The 14,468-nt window shown below is 51.1% G+C and overlaps 7 protein-coding genes across 7 annotated transcripts; 4 read left to right on the top strand and 3 right to left on the bottom strand.

Moving 5' to 3' along the window:
- Positions 1 to 236: 236 nt before the first annotated feature.
- PSV08DRAFT_405840 (uncharacterized protein) lies at positions 237 to 965 on the top strand (the record flags this gene model as incomplete). The annotated part of the gene is made up of 1 exon (XM_014218466.1): positions 237 to 965. One exon carries the CDS (start codon positions 237 to 239, stop codon positions 963 to 965), a length of 729 nt encoding a protein of 242 aa, XP_014073941.1.
- Positions 966 to 2,061: 1,096 nt separating this feature from the next.
- PSV08DRAFT_366525 (uncharacterized protein) lies at positions 2,062 to 2,520 on the top strand (the record flags this gene model as incomplete). Its single annotated transcript, XM_014218465.2, has 1 exon — positions 2,062 to 2,520. The coding sequence occupies one exon, from the start codon at positions 2,062 to 2,064 to the stop codon at positions 2,335 to 2,337; it is 276 nt and encodes a 91-aa protein (XP_014073940.1). The 3' UTR covers positions 2,338 to 2,520.
- A 198-nt stretch (positions 2,521 to 2,718) lies between these two features.
- On the bottom strand, positions 2,719 to 3,737 carry PSV08DRAFT_382706 (class I glutamine amidotransferase-like protein; the record flags this gene model as incomplete). The annotated part of the gene is made up of 5 exons (XM_066093410.1): positions 2,719 to 2,794; positions 2,859 to 3,313; positions 3,375 to 3,432; positions 3,486 to 3,545; positions 3,615 to 3,737. 5 exons carry the CDS (start codon positions 3,735 to 3,737, stop codon positions 2,735 to 2,737), a joined length of 756 nt encoding a protein of 251 aa, XP_065948043.1. The 3' UTR covers positions 2,719 to 2,734.
- Positions 3,738 to 5,000: 1,263 nt separating this feature from the next.
- Positions 5,001 to 6,615, top strand: PSV08DRAFT_375035 (Tannase/feruloyl esterase; the record flags this gene model as incomplete). The annotated part of the gene is made up of 2 exons (XM_014218463.2): positions 5,001 to 6,230; positions 6,304 to 6,615. The coding sequence occupies 2 exons, from the start codon at positions 5,001 to 5,003 to the stop codon at positions 6,613 to 6,615; spliced, it is 1,542 nt and encodes a 513-aa protein (XP_014073938.2).
- A 1,198-nt stretch (positions 6,616 to 7,813) lies between these two features.
- PSV08DRAFT_405839 (Isochorismatase-like protein) lies at positions 7,814 to 8,591 on the bottom strand (the record flags this gene model as incomplete). Its single annotated transcript, XM_014218440.2, has 1 exon — positions 7,814 to 8,591. The coding sequence occupies exon 1, from the start codon at positions 8,459 to 8,461 to the stop codon at positions 7,814 to 7,816; it is 648 nt and encodes a 215-aa protein (XP_014073915.1). The 5' UTR covers positions 8,462 to 8,591.
- Positions 8,592 to 9,167: 576 nt separating this feature from the next.
- Positions 9,168 to 11,967, top strand: PSV08DRAFT_382698 (uncharacterized protein; the record flags this gene model as incomplete). The annotated part of the gene is made up of 5 exons (XM_014218435.2): positions 9,168 to 9,358; positions 9,437 to 9,769; positions 9,826 to 10,269; positions 10,331 to 10,581; positions 10,663 to 11,967. 5 exons carry the CDS (start codon positions 9,168 to 9,170, stop codon positions 11,730 to 11,732), a joined length of 2,289 nt encoding a protein of 762 aa, XP_014073910.1. The 3' UTR covers positions 11,733 to 11,967.
- On the bottom strand, positions 11,968 to 14,021 carry PSV08DRAFT_382696 (major facilitator superfamily domain-containing protein; the record flags this gene model as incomplete). The annotated part of the gene is made up of 1 exon (XM_066093409.1): positions 11,968 to 14,021. The coding sequence occupies one exon, from the start codon at positions 14,019 to 14,021 to the stop codon at positions 12,204 to 12,206; it is 1,818 nt and encodes a 605-aa protein (XP_065948042.1). The 3' UTR covers positions 11,968 to 12,203.
- Positions 14,022 to 14,468: the final 447 nt, after the last annotated feature.

Here is a 14,468-nt window from a genome sequence, read left to right as displayed (position 1 = left end):
CAGTCCATGTGATAACATTATATTTGTTTTGCTGTCGTAGTAGTACGCGTATTCCAAGTTTTGAACCGCGGAGACGTGACGGATGACGTCAGAGCAGACATCGCACTTTATGATGGCACCTCTTGCCAGTTCGCATGCAATTCCTACTATGGCATTTCAGTAATATCTGTATTAAAAAAACATCTCACACATTTTAAGAGACTGCATCTTTCCCGAAACAGCGTGCACACCTGACGATGCCACCCAAGAAGCTGAACCAGCAGACTCCCTCTGTCCCCGAAGATGAGCTCAAGAACATTGCCGCCAAATCAGACAGTCCCGAAGACAAATTAAAACAAGCGGCCGCGAGCGCCGAATCCGCCCTTGCATCCGCCAAAACTGCATCTTCTCTGCGCGCCGCCGCCGAAACCATCAAGGATCCTGCCAAGCGGGAAAAGTACCTGCGAGATGCGTACGAGAAGGAGATTGAGGCCCATGGAAATAGCAAGAAGGCGCGGATGCTGAGCTCGGGTGCGTTCCAAGGCAGTGTGGGGGGTGGGGGGATTGGTATGGCTGTTGGAGCCGGACTAGGCACCGTCGTAGGGACGCTTGTGGGGACTGTCGCTACGATACCTACGACGGCAGTGGGCACGCTTGTAGGAGCTGGTGTGGGCGGTGTACATGGGCCGTGGATAAAACTTGGGGGTAAGAAAGGGGAAGAAAAGAATGGTGATGGTAGTGATGCCAAGAAAGCGGAAGGGGAGGATGGAGATGAGTCTGCAAGTGAAAAGAAAGTAGATGAAGAGATGGAGGAGCACATTGGAGGGGAGGAAGATGGCATACCAGATCCTGAGGCGCTGAGACGGGCTGCGGACGAGATTTCGAGGCAACGGAAGGAGAAGGAGGGTGGGGAGGGGGGAGATGCTGGGGTGAGGGAGAAGAAGAAACCGAGGAAGTTGGAGGTGAGGAGTAAAGCTGCTGCGTAGCATATGGTCTGAAGTATGCAAGAAGAAAAAGATGGAAACGGTACTACTGATACTTTGCAAAACTCGATTTCGAACTCGCCTTCTTGCGTAAGGCTGTTTTCCAAACACTTTTGACTGCGGGTGTGCAGCTTATCGATATCGACGGAACACTACACCACCCTCTTCCCAGTGGCGGTCAGCAGATATGCCTACCTCTACCTTTTGGACGATGTCTTTGGCGTTATGGAGGAATAAGGAGCGCGTGATAGAGTATGCATCTGGGCTTTGAGTATTGACCCCAGATCGTCCAAGAGAGCCAGAAAAGCTCTGAGTAGGGGCCTCATCTGAAGACTATTGTCCAATTTCTGTTAGATCTTACACTGCGTGTGGTAAAGACAGGCGAGGCTTACCGGAGCTAATCCGAGTGTATTAATGAAGGATGAGGCTGAGTACGCGATGTTCCGGGCTAAGACGGAATACCGGCACGACTACTTTCTCTTTCAAGCCAAGGCAAAACGCCCTGAATCCTCAACTTACAAACTAACATTCCGCCAAGTTTAGGGACTCCAAGCTCTTATGAGATGGTGAGAATGTTTGGCATACAACGCTCAATCTCTTCTGGATGGTTAACAGCATACAAATGCTTAATCGATTCTAATGAAGCTCACGTTTGATTTCTAGAATTGACGCTGAAGTTTTCAAGCTCGAAAAGCATACTTTCCTGTCATCTAGCAGACTCTTTTTGCCAAGAACATCAATGCACCTTGTTCCTACCAACAGGCTGACCGGATCCATAAGCAGTAACTGAAAAGGTAGACGACAGGGCAATGTGACCTTTTTTTTCTACCATGAATATCGGGGCATGACACCTCTTTCGTACAAACTTGTGTCGACTCAATATCGGGGCCAAAATGCTAGTTTAACATCCTCAGCGAAGACAAAACGATAACACTATAGAAAGGTGTATCCGTAGCGTGTCAGAAGAAAAGAGAAACCGGACATATCAAGCTCTAAATACCTTCCCTCTCGTACTTGCTTTTACGAATCTATCTCTCTCTCTCTCTCAAAACTACACCATCGACCACCCCTTGGCAAACCTCTCCTTATATTACCAACCATGAAGCCCACTGCCCTTCTTTTCCTGCTAGCCGGCACATCTTCTGCTTGGATTGTCAGAAACTGCAGAGGAAATCTCCAGCACAACTGGCAAGCCGGACGCTGCTACAACTACGATGTCGGAACGAGCCTCATGTACCAGAGCAACAATGGATGCCAGATTACGTTTTACGAAAGAGAGGATTGTACTGGTGTGGGATGGGGGTCCAAGAGCCAGGAAAAGTGTCTTGCGTTGCCGAATAACTTGAGGATTAGGGGCGTTAGGTGTGATGAGTAGTCGGATAAGGGGGAGCTGGGAGTATAGATTGGGTTTGGGGGATCGAGGTGGACGAGGTGTAGTGAGATTCGGTGGGATACGACAATCAACTCTTTGGAAATTCTCCATCTATGTCAGCGTGATACAGGTGATGAATAGGGATACCTTGATCTTCATGCATAGTGTTGAGCGACTTTCATGTCTGTCGAAATACATGGTACGGAATTCCAAAGTTGTACCGCGTCATCTTGTCATTGAGTTGCAATAAAATGGACTGGGAATGAGATGCGGAAGATGAAAGAACAGCGGCTCGCTCTTCTGAACGCGAGTCTTCGTATGGTCTCAGCAAACTAGAATAATTCCGACGGACTTGGGTCCCAAGTACCAATGCAAGAGTGACTTGTGCCTTCCTACTTACTCATGTCCCAATGGGTCCAACACAATCTTGGCATGGTCTGCTCGCATTCGCACCAGGGACCTGCGGAATATCAGCCGTCAGCACAAGACAATAGGCTTCAAGGGATGGAATAGTCTAGACTGACATTGAAAACGATAGCGTAAGGATCCCACGAAGAATCAAGATGTGGAGCATACTCGATACCATTCGTTTGCTGATTGACAGCCCCTTCAGCCCCATAAACATGTGACAGCCAGGCATATGTCATGTCTAAGCTGGCCATCATGCCTGAAGCGGTCCAGAACTTGCCATCGACAACCCACCGAGCCTGTGGCACCCACTTGACCCCTGGACCATAGTTCACGATCCACTGGTAGCCGCTCTTGCTGGTCGTGGCGCGTTTGGCGTTGAGGAGGCCCGGCCGCGCCAGGTGCGTTACTCCAAACGAGAGCCCGAGGATATATTCGGCCTGGTCCACACGACGAACAAGAAACTCCTCGATCTCGGTCCTATTGCTCAATGTAGCGTTGATGACGCCCATGCCACAGGGAACCAGAATGACATCGAGAGCTGGTGCGTCGGCAAACGTATGCGTAACTGCTATTTCTGCACCGAGCGTGCTGCTGAAATCGCCCCCCAAGATGTGGCTGGAGTCGGGCACTGACGGTACCCTTTTGGTATGAAATGATGGAAAGGGTCATTTTGTAGAACGCCGACAACTTTGTATGCTGTCAGTGGTGAGGGCAGCCTGCACAAGGGCGGTCAAACTCACCGATGTTAGGTATTCAAGCTGTCCCCAGACCTCAATGGGCTCAAAGCCATCGAACATGACCTTGAAGAAAAAAGTCAGTCGCAGTGGTTTTAAGTTTTGAAGAAGAGGGACGGGAGGCGCGCGACGTACGATTCCAATACTCAGGGTTCTTCTCTTGTTAAACTCACACTCCGAGGTATTCTGACCGATGGTAAAAGGTGCTAGGAGGAGAGACAAGAGGGAAAGAGCCTTGAGAAACTGTGTGAACATCATAGTCGGACAATGATACTGAGGCCCACGTATGTGTACAGAGTGGGATAATGGAAGACCCAGAGGACGCGTTGATTGCCGTGAACTTTGTGTTCAGTGAGATTCGACCTCATCTCATCATGTCGCCAGCTTCAGCCTAGCTGCAGGAACCGAAGGATGCAGAAGCAATCCCGTCAACCAGGCAGCGAGATGTGGCGCTGGCAACGAAGGGCAATCTAGCCCACGTTACTTCGTAACGGGCCAATGCTACGCGGTGTTGTACGTGTGGATATATATTATGTGGGTTTACCCACCAGAATTGAGCTTTTGGAGAAGGCGTATTCCTGGACGAAATCAGGCGCATGCATGTGTGAGGCAGTTTGAGCAAGTTGCCCATCACAGGCTAGTTCGTGCCACGGCGGTGTTTTGGCCCCCTGCAGTCTCGCCTCCTACAAAGATCCCACAGCCGAAGCGATCCAACCATTTGCGCAGGGACATTGTTAGTCCATAGAGTAGCCGTGTCTGGTGTTGCTGTTTTGTATTTTCATACATGTCCTTACTTACGATTGCCGGTTTTCGCATAGATGCTCCCGGTACGTGGCACGTAGTAGACTAGTCTATATACCTAGTACTACTAGTATTACTACTACCCGGAGTCCCTGCTTACTACTACTAGTATTAGTATGCAGCGAACTCGCGTAATCGTCCCTCACTAGACATCAGCCACGCAACCTCACCAGACGTCTTAATCTTAAACTGAATCTCCCTATGATCTCACGATGATCTTAAGAACTACCTATACTACCACTATGAGAGCCATGGAAAAGCCGTAAAACAACCCGATAGTCAGGGTTGGACGATGGTAAGGCGTGCAAGCGACATGTTTGGAGTATGCGCCACTTCATTAAAATAAATTGTCTTATGTACAAAGAACAAATGAAACATCCTGGGCCACTACCGCATCAAAATCACGTTCAAGAAGGGCGCTCCAGTTTTGTAAGCACTTGATTCACATACGGTATGCTGCATCTCCTTATCACCACCATGTGTCCTTGTGGCCAATCTGACCCAGACAGTAGATGAAAAGTAAATGTCAACTCATCTACTTTTGATTGTAAAAAAGCATTTTCACCATTCACTGAAACGGTGAACGCACGTACTTAGTGTGACGGAAGACTGTGAAGATGAAGTCCCCACAGGAACAAAGAAAACACTTCCCACATAAAAGCCATGGCAGCACATCCTCCGCTCGGATACCAATATGAGCAACAGATCAAGTTCCACGCCATGGACTCCATCGTAAATCACTGCAAGTCGAGCGCCTTCACATTGCCCATCGTCTATGGCGCCGAGTTCCAGAACATTGCGGCTTCGCTAGTTGAGAATCACTCAACCTTCGTGCCGTACTCCAACAATCCAAACTCTGGCGATGTCGATGCACAAAACCTGCAGTTCTGTAACGTCACCATCACCCATACGCATCCAGGCACCAACGACAAGATTACGACCAAGGTTTTCCTGCCTATAAAACCGACCTGGAATCACCGCCTTCAAGGTATCGGCGGCGGAGGCTGGGTAGCGGGTCTTCACCCAGTCATTGATGAGCGCATGTATGCAGGCCTAGCGGGAGGGTACGCAACAGTGGCTACGGATGCTGGGGTTCCAATATCAAACATTGCCGATGACTGGGCATTGTTGAGTCCTGGAAATGTCAATCTCTATGCTCTCCAAAACTTTGCATCCGTTTCTATCAGCGACGCCACGCTGGCTGCGAAAAGTATCATCAAAGACTTCTATGGCACAGCCCCAAAGTACTCGTACTTTAGCGGGTGTTCGCAAGGAGGACGGCAAGGTATCATGGCTGCGCAACGGTATCCGGACTTGTATGATGGGATCGCGGCTGCTGCACCTGCGATATACTACTCGCAACTGTTCATTTCGGCATACTATCCACAACAGGTCATGAGCGAGATGGGCAAATATCCTCGTCCATGTGAGCTCGATGCACTTACTACGGCTGCTATCAAGGCCTGCGATGGCCAAGACGGCGTCCTGGACGGACTCATCTCCAACCCAGACGCTTGCCAGTTCAACCCTTACTCCATGGTCGGAAAGACGATTGACTGTCCAGGTGCTACCGAGTCCACAGCAAGTGTTTCAGAAACCGCAGCCAAAGTCGCCGAAGCAGCATGGAGCGGCACCCGCGCAAGCGACGGCTCGCAGCTCTGGTACTCGCACGGCTTCGAGACCAATCTCACCGCCGAGGAATGTCCTGCGCAAACAACCTGCTCGGCAAATGGAACTTGCACCGCTGTACCGAGGACCACGTGGACCGACTGGATCAGGCTGTTTGTTAAAAAAGACGCCAAGTTCAATGCGAGTGCAATGTCGAGAGAAGACTACGAGCAAGTCTTTCTCCAGGGAATTCGAGAGTTCGACTCCATCATCGGCACTGGCGACCCGGACTTGCGGGATTTTCATCGCGCTGGCGGGAAAATGATTACGTATCATGGAATGGTTAGTTGATTGATATCTTTAGGAGAATTTTTTTTTTTAAAAAAAATGTCCTAGTACTAAAGTTGAGAAACAGGCTGACAACGGTATCCCATTCCGCAACACAAGACATTACTACGACGCTGTGAAGGAAATCTCGCCTAATGTACACGACTTCTTCCGACTGTTCGAAGCGCCAGGATTGAGCCATTGTACTGGAGGAGCTGGTGGGCAGCCTTTGGGTGTTATGGACGCGCTTGTGAAATGGGTGGAGCAAGGTGTCGCTCCTGATTCTTTGGATGCTGTCAACACGGTCAACAAGACAAACTTGCTATGTCCTTATCCTCAAAGGGCGGTAGGTAATGCTTCTTTTGGAGTTTCGGTTAGTGGAGGTCAAAGCTGTAAGTAGAGAGGTGTGGGCATGTACGACAACTCTAGAATCTCTCCGTTTCTCCAAATTTTCCATGTCTCACGACTATGGTTTTTTTTTTAACGCATTGCACCCCATACGCAGGTAGTACGAGAACAATTGGGCTTGTCCAAAATTACGCGTATCGTTATTTTTAATTCATCGATGAACCATTCGGTTTTCTAAATTCAATCCTCCGAATGTCGATTTCACCCGATTTACTCATTCACGTTTGTCCCCCCCCCCCCCCCCTCCCCCCCCCCAAAAAAAGAGATCTAGTTTTCGCACCTAAAAATAACCAAATGTTAGCTCACCGTTTCACATGATTTGGAACCAGAAAGGAAAACATACAAGTGTCGCTTGTTACCAACAAGAGTGCTAATGCACTCTGGTTCCCAATTAGCCGAAGCTCCATCGTCCCTTGCTACTGTGGATAACCTATTTGGAATGAGTAGTTGGCCAAGTAGACAAGAGAGGGGTTTTGTTTTGGAGAGCCACAAACGTACATAGCAGTGGGATCCATCGGTGTTCTTGCACTGGAAGTAACCGTGGCATGCCTCCGTCGAGACGACAAGGGCGAGAAAACCAGCAGCGAGGGAGATGATGCGGACCATTTTGAACTTGTTTGCAAAGTGCTGATAGTATGAATGTTGTAGAAAGGAGCTCAGTGTGCTTTGTTCAAGTTACGATGTTGGAGGCAGATGTTTTTAGTCATTTATCGCTGAAACTAAATTACTTTTATCACATTTCGAGTTGAATGATTGAGATTTCCCTTGTGGAAATAGCTACGAATATAGCTCAAGGCCTTGTAATTTATGCTTATATTTACTCATTCTTATGCGCCGTTACTTTTACAACCGATTTGTTTTAGTTCTCGACTCGAGGATATTATTTTCATCTTTCTTCTGTAGAAACATCAACATCTTTATGTGCTTTTCCTAAAAGTATCGGATATATATACTATACCAGGAAAAATGTATGTAGTAGAACAACAACGATTACGTATTACGTTATAAGTGCATTAAAGTAGCATGTATGTGAACGACGATATAAAATCTTTGATTGCTGCTCTAAAGTTCTTGTAAAGGATGTGCAACGAGATACATGCATCGCTTGCTGGGTATTAACCACATGATGAAATTTCCTAATCGCAATGACCCTTGGACCGTCAATGTGCTTCGATTGCATTCTCACGCCTTCAGGCAAAGCCTCGAGTAACCCACTCGTCTGCTTCCAGCACCTCAGCTTGCATAGGAAACACTTTCTCGACCAGCAGGTTGTGAACATCTTCGTCTTTGTCCATACACAAGTCCTTGAGGACGGTAAGCTTGTAATCCAGATCCGCAGCCTCGCGGACGGTTGACAACACAGCGCCCGCAGTAGCTACGCCACACAGCACGAGATGGCCGACCCCGCGCCCGCGCAGGATAGTGGCTAGGTCTGTGCCAGACAAGGCAGAGACGCGACGCTTGGTAACAAAGACGTCGTCTTGGCTTGCATGACCAGCGGCGTCGGCTCCGTCTGGCTTAGAGGAAAGGGTAAGCTCGTCGAAGAGGGCGACAGACTGGTCACCCTCTACAAAGACGTTGGCGGGCACGTTTTTGAGCCGCTCACCCATGTTGCTCGTTGGGTTAAGCTCTGGTCGGCCGGGCCGGAAAGCAACTTTCACATGTACAATAGTGATGGATGGCTTGTTGCCAGACTTGTTGGCGGAGCGCACGGCCTCGAGCAACTTGGTTGCTCGGCTAATGTATGCCGGTGTCTTGTCGGGAAAATTGCCCATCATGATGCCCTTTTGTATGTCGAGCAGGATGAGGGCGGTATTTGAAGTTGAAAAGGAAGCCATGATTGAAAGTGTTTGATGAGAGATGATGCGGCACAAGCACCGTAGACTGATGGTTTTGTGGGTGCGTATCAAATCAGGAGGACGTGAAAAAGCAATTGATGATAGCTCAAGTGGTGTAGTCTTGGGTTTTATTTACATGGTGTCATCTGAGAGCCACGACATGATGGGGTTAAGGGCGGAGTTTGGGGTGGAGCATTCGGAGCCGACTCGGCTGACGGGTAGTTTGGCGATCACAGTGCGCCCGAGTACCAGCCCCCGGGTTTAGGGCTATTAGAAATATTCAACGGAAAACGGGGCCATCTAGTATGTGCAGAGGAGCTGAAAAATAATGCTTGGTCACATAAGGATGATGCTGGTGGTTGGGGTATCTGGGAATGATGAACGTCGTCAACTATGCTAGTTGTGTAGGAAAGCAAGTAGGTGTTAGAAGAGGGCCTACATAGATGATGCGTGTGTCTAAATATGAAGTCATTTTCACGAACATAGACACATAAAGTAGTATGCGTACTTCACATCATTGTGCGTACGTCGCCAGAGGCCTGAGCGCTAGATGCCGGCGTCTAGCGTGGAGTTATGAGGGCCCGGACACCAGCTCAGCCGTCAGCCGAGCCGAGATGCTCTCAGCCGACAACGCCTCTTGTATACCCATCCACATACGCGCGCATACCGATCTCCAGCCCCGACTCAGTGAATGACATCGGCGGCCATGGCAGAGGGAGCAAGCAGCTCGCCCGGCCGGAGCACGCGCATGTCGCGCAACGCGGCCTGCACCCATTGCCGCACCTCCAAGGTGCGATGCAACCCCAGCTCCATCGCCGGCCGGCCATGCCAGCGCTGCACCAAGCTCAACCTCTCATGTGTCGTCAATCCCACATGCCGTCGCATCACACGCAAGAGGTTAGTTCCTTTCTTGTATAGAGAGTAATCTGTTCTTGTCCGGCTTGGTCCTCATTAACTGACATGGCACCTCGACAGCCAACTTGACCAGCTTGCCCGCGAGGTACAGGCCATCAAAGAGACGGTGGTGGTGGACAATAGCAGCAATACTATTAGACAGCCAGCACTACACACACCCTCGAGTCCAAGTACCTGGTCACCGAGAGTACAGGGCGCCAACGGGGCTTCGTCATCCAGTGCTACGCCGGCTTTCTCTGCCAATGCATCAGACCACCATACTCGTCATGGCGACAACGTTGTCGTTGTCGTAGACGACGATGCACGAGCCGACTCAACGGCAGTGCCCAGCCTACATAGGGCGCTCGACTCACAACCCTTCACTGGGCCAGAGATTGATGAGCATTTCAACATGTACGCATGTCTCGTCATGTTGCATTGCTGTGAACAAGGCTAATGATGCCGTGCAGCTACTTTCACCATTTCCACCCCCACTTCCCCATCCTCAGTCAACGTGACCCAAACAAATGTTATGATACAAGTCCCTTTCTCTTCTGGGTCATTGTCCTCATCTCTTGCCGCCGTCAACCCACACACACTATCTCTGCCACAATCCGCCTTCTCACAGAGTATGTCAAGCACGAGACAGATGCCGCCGTACCCAAGGTGCCTCAGCCTCTCGCCCAATTACACGCCATACTCCTCGTCGCCGCCTGGGGATTATACCCGGGTGTCCGCTTCATCAATGATCCAGCCTACTGGCTGAGTGGCATTGCCATCAATTCGTGCCTGCTGCTCGGCTTCCACACGGCTTCTGGCAGACACCCGGAGTATAACCATGTTACTCTTGGCACCATTTCATCCAATACCGAAGCTGCTGTCACATGGGCAGCGTCTAGTATTGTAAATCGAAGGTGCATTCCAAGTCTGCGTTACCAATGAGTCTCTTTTTTTTTAGCTGACTTACTTTGACAGGTTATCAACCAACCTTGGCCTCCCATGCATGGCTCCAGTGAACAAGGCCACGATGAATTTGATCCATGACGAAGATAGTGTTCTACCCGTCAGCTTTCGCGTACAGCTCGAATGTCAGGTCTTTATGGACAGAGTCAATAAGACGCTAGGTTCTTCTCTTGAAGAGTCCAACGGAGTACCACGTGAGTTGGTTCACATGTTTGAGGATGAATGGGTCGCAGCTCGAGCACGAATCATCGCCAAACACACTGGTAAATACTCTTGTTTCTTGTTACTCATGCCTTTTTTGGTCCCTTTGCAGTATTATGTAGCTAACTACCTACTGCATGCAGATCCAGTATTATCCCTCTACACCCTTTTTGTTCTCCTCGAGGTCCAGATGTACTATTTCCTCCCAATGCCAACCTGCAACAGTCGATCATCCACCACCGTTAGCTCACTCAGCGGCCGAGATAATCTCCCTCCCTCGATCGAAGCTGACATTTTGCGGTGCTACACTACGGCATCAACCGTCATCACCAGAGCAATGGACCTCGACGAGACGACTGATCTCCTGTACTACCTTCCGCACTACACCATCCGCCCTATTGCGCATGCCATCGCCGTGGTCTTCCGTGTCATCCGCTCCGATCTGCCTCTGAGACACCTGCAGATAGTCGTTCCCGAAGAAGCCACCAAGTTGTCCGCTCACACAGTCACAATCTCACGCCGCATCTCAGCTGTTGAGGGGGATCTGGCGTGGAGGCTCGCACGGTGCGTCGAGTTGTGGGACGCAACAAGTGCACCGTACCTCGCCGCCGCCGCTGCCGCCGCCGCTGCCGCCAATCCTTTCAATACAGTAACGGGTGGTGATGACCAGAACAACAACGATAGCGAACAAGCCGCTTCGGCTGGAGCTAGTCTAGACTATGAGCCTGTACTCGTCGAGATGTTCCGCCAGCGCATGGTAGCAGCTTTGGGGTGGGATTTTATGATCCGCTGGAAAAGCAAGCATGGCCCCGTGCATATGGGACCGTACAAGCCACAGCCTCAGACACAGCACCTGGGAATGCAAGTTGGTGTGGATGAGGCTGGTGGTCACACGCAACATCAGCAGCAGACACCATCGGCAAGTTCGACCGGAAGTAGTGATTGTGTCAACAACAGGTACCAGGGTACGTCAACAGGTCCTGAAGGTGGTCCTGCTAGGTTTCAAGCGGCCCAGCAGGACCAGCAGCGCTTTCAATCACAGCAACAGCACCGGACCGGTATGCCAGCGAACGCTAGTAGCGCAATAGCGCCGCTAAGCGAGACGGAGCTCTCTCTCCCTTCTACCGGAACTATGGGTACAGAATGTCTGCTTGGAACCGACTGGGGATTTCTCGACGACTTCATCTGGGGGTTCGATAGTCAGGATGCGTAAGCCGACTTCATCCAGAGCGGTGAATGCGACCATTCGCCAAATTCCAATTTGTTGACGTTGTCCAACCTTCGGTCAGCAGCCCTGGTGTTGTAAGACGGGTCGGCCCGTAATAAAGTTTGTTGGGTTTGGGAACTGGGATGCTGCATGCTAGTAGTAATCGGAGAGTGGGGAAGCTCATCGGCGCCTTGGCCAAGCACTGACCTACTAGTATTGTGGGGGATTGCGACATATCTCGCTGCGAGCAAAGGAGCATGTTGCAGCAAATCAAGCGGTTTGTATGAGTGGTTGGGTAAAACGAAGAGAACAATGAGCAGAGTCAATACAGTACAAAGCTTGATGTGGGCCAGGTAGGCGGCGGCTGCATGGGCTTGGATGTGGATCTGTACATTTCTCTAGTCTACGTGCGTTCAAGCCAATCAATGGCGCTCAAAATCGAAAGCAAGTGTTGGTTCAGTCTGCGTGCATAGACATTCACAAGTTCTTTTCTCCACTTTCCGGGGCAGTCTCCTCCCGTTTGGTCTTTTCCAAAGCCTCAGCCCGCTGCTTCCTCTTCTCCTCCCGCTCCTTCCGCCACCCCATGCCCTTCTTCAACAACGTCCAAAGAGTCAGCGGAGACGCAACCATAGTAATTCCTGCAAGAATCGTAAAAGCCCATCCAGTGCCCACCCCGTCAATCATGGGCTGAATGGCGGCACTCGCGCCAGCACCCACCAGGCAGCGCGTGAAGTTATTGCTCGCAGTCGCCGCGCTTGCGGCCGTGGGATTCATGTCCACAATGAGCGTGCTGACGACGTTGCTGAACCCAGTCAGCCCTAGGCCGGCGAGGAACAGCATCACGCAAGGAACTGCGAGGTGCGTCCGAGCGTGGAGAACCCAGCCCCAGACCAGGACCACGCAGGTAGCCAAGATGAGGGCAGGAACACCAACCTCGAGTCGTGCGCGCTCGATCGGGAACGAAGAGAGGTCCTGCTGCCTTTTGCGCTCATAAGGGAGGCCGAGCAGGTTGCAGTGTCGCCGGAAGTTCCAGTCCAGGCTGCGCCCAGCAACCTGTGAGCCCACTATCGTGCCCAGGCCGAGCGGGAGGTAGATAAGCCCGGTCTGGAGGTCGGTCAGGTGGTAGATCGAGGTGAACTGGGCGGGGATCGAGGTCATGATGCAGTAGAAGTTTGCGAAGATGAGGCTGCTGTAGAGCAGCAGGAAGGCCATGTTGGGCTGTAGAAGCAGCATTAGAGCGTGTAGGGCCTTGAATTTGTGCTTGGTAACGGCTTGCTGCCCAGAAGGCCGTGGTCCGGTAGCCGAGTGCTCTTCGTCCTGTCTATTGGTTTGCGCCTGTTGTTTGCGACTCGATCGCGTCGCCAGCACGTCCTTGCCGACCCGCCAAAGCGACCTGTGGACGATATGCTGGGGCCGAACAGACCCGTCACCCACAATCCCCCGACATGTTTCGGGCATCCACGTCACAAAGACTACAGTCAACGTCCCGCACATGATGGTCAGGATCCAGAAAATCCACCGCCACCCGAGATACTGTGCCAGTGTACCGCCCAGAACGGGGCCCAGCGAGGGGCCCAGCAAGACCGGCGTCGACATGTAGCTCACGTATCTACCGCGCTCGGCTGATGTGATGATATCAGACACGACGCCCTGCGCCAGAGCAACAGTCGTGCTAGAACCTGCGGATTGCAGCATGCGCAAGACGAGCAGCGCCGGGTAGTTGGGTGCGAGGGCGCACCCGATATTGGCTGCCATGTACACGATAAAGCAGAACATGTAGGCTGGCCGCCGGCCTGCCGAGTCGGCATATGCGCCAACGAACATTGGCGTGATGCCCTGGAATATCTTTGGTCTATGAGTTAGCAGCGGACTTGTGTGTATCTTTGAGCATAGCAGGCCGGTACTGACCATGTACGTTGTAACTGTCAGGTTGATAGCGGAATACGAGACGCCGAAATCTTTGGCGATGGCAGGCAGTGCTGGCAGATAGACTGAGGCTGTCAAAGGCGAGAAGAAGGCTGCGGCCGCTGAGGCCATGACGATACCGAGCTTTTGACGATGGGTGAAAATGGAGAATGGTTTGCTCTGAGTCTCGACTTTTGACACTGCGTTCGCTCTAGCTTCGACGTCTGTTGGTTGCTGACCTCCATTTTCGGTGTTTGAATGTGTATCTTCAAGGCCACCATCTGGTGGTGGTGGCGTAGGTTCGGTTTTGGCGTGTGTAGTTGCTGAGTCGATGCTTGCTCTCGGTACTAGATGACTGCCAGGTCGCACTGTGTCTGGTGGTTGTGCCATGGTAGCTACGCGTGTTGAATCGAGCTTGCTTGCACTGGTTCCTCCAAGATGCAGCGATTTGCTTCTGGAGCGGTTCCATCTGGGCATTCAAGTACCATCTCGATGTCGAGCTTGGCGGGCAAAAAGATCGTGATGCGGCTCTTGTTCGCGTTGCAGCGTCGGAAGCGAGATCGGCTGAGGGTGCCACCTTTCGGCTCAGTCAACCGACGAGGCAAACACCGATGCTGGACTTGTCGGCTCACGGTGGTAACCGCGGACTTTGGGAACCGCGGACTTTAGTGGCCGATGAAACCGGTGTTTCTTCTATCGAGTGCGGTTTGTTAATTTTACAACAAGTGAAAAATGATTTGAGTTTCGAAGAGAATGTGATGGCTAGCAACAGACCACATGGAGAATAGCTGTCTCATGGAAAAAACTTATTACTGCACAGTTTTAAAACTCTACAAG

Source organism: Bipolaris maydis (assembly GCF_028858645.1).
Source record: "Bipolaris maydis strain C4 unplaced genomic scaffold PSV08scaffold_17, whole genome shotgun sequence".
Lineage (NCBI taxonomy): Eukaryota > Fungi > Ascomycota > Dothideomycetes > Pleosporales > Pleosporaceae > Bipolaris > Bipolaris maydis.
Note: the sequence above shows the minus strand (reverse complement) of the source record. Positions and strands in the feature narration are given on the sequence as shown.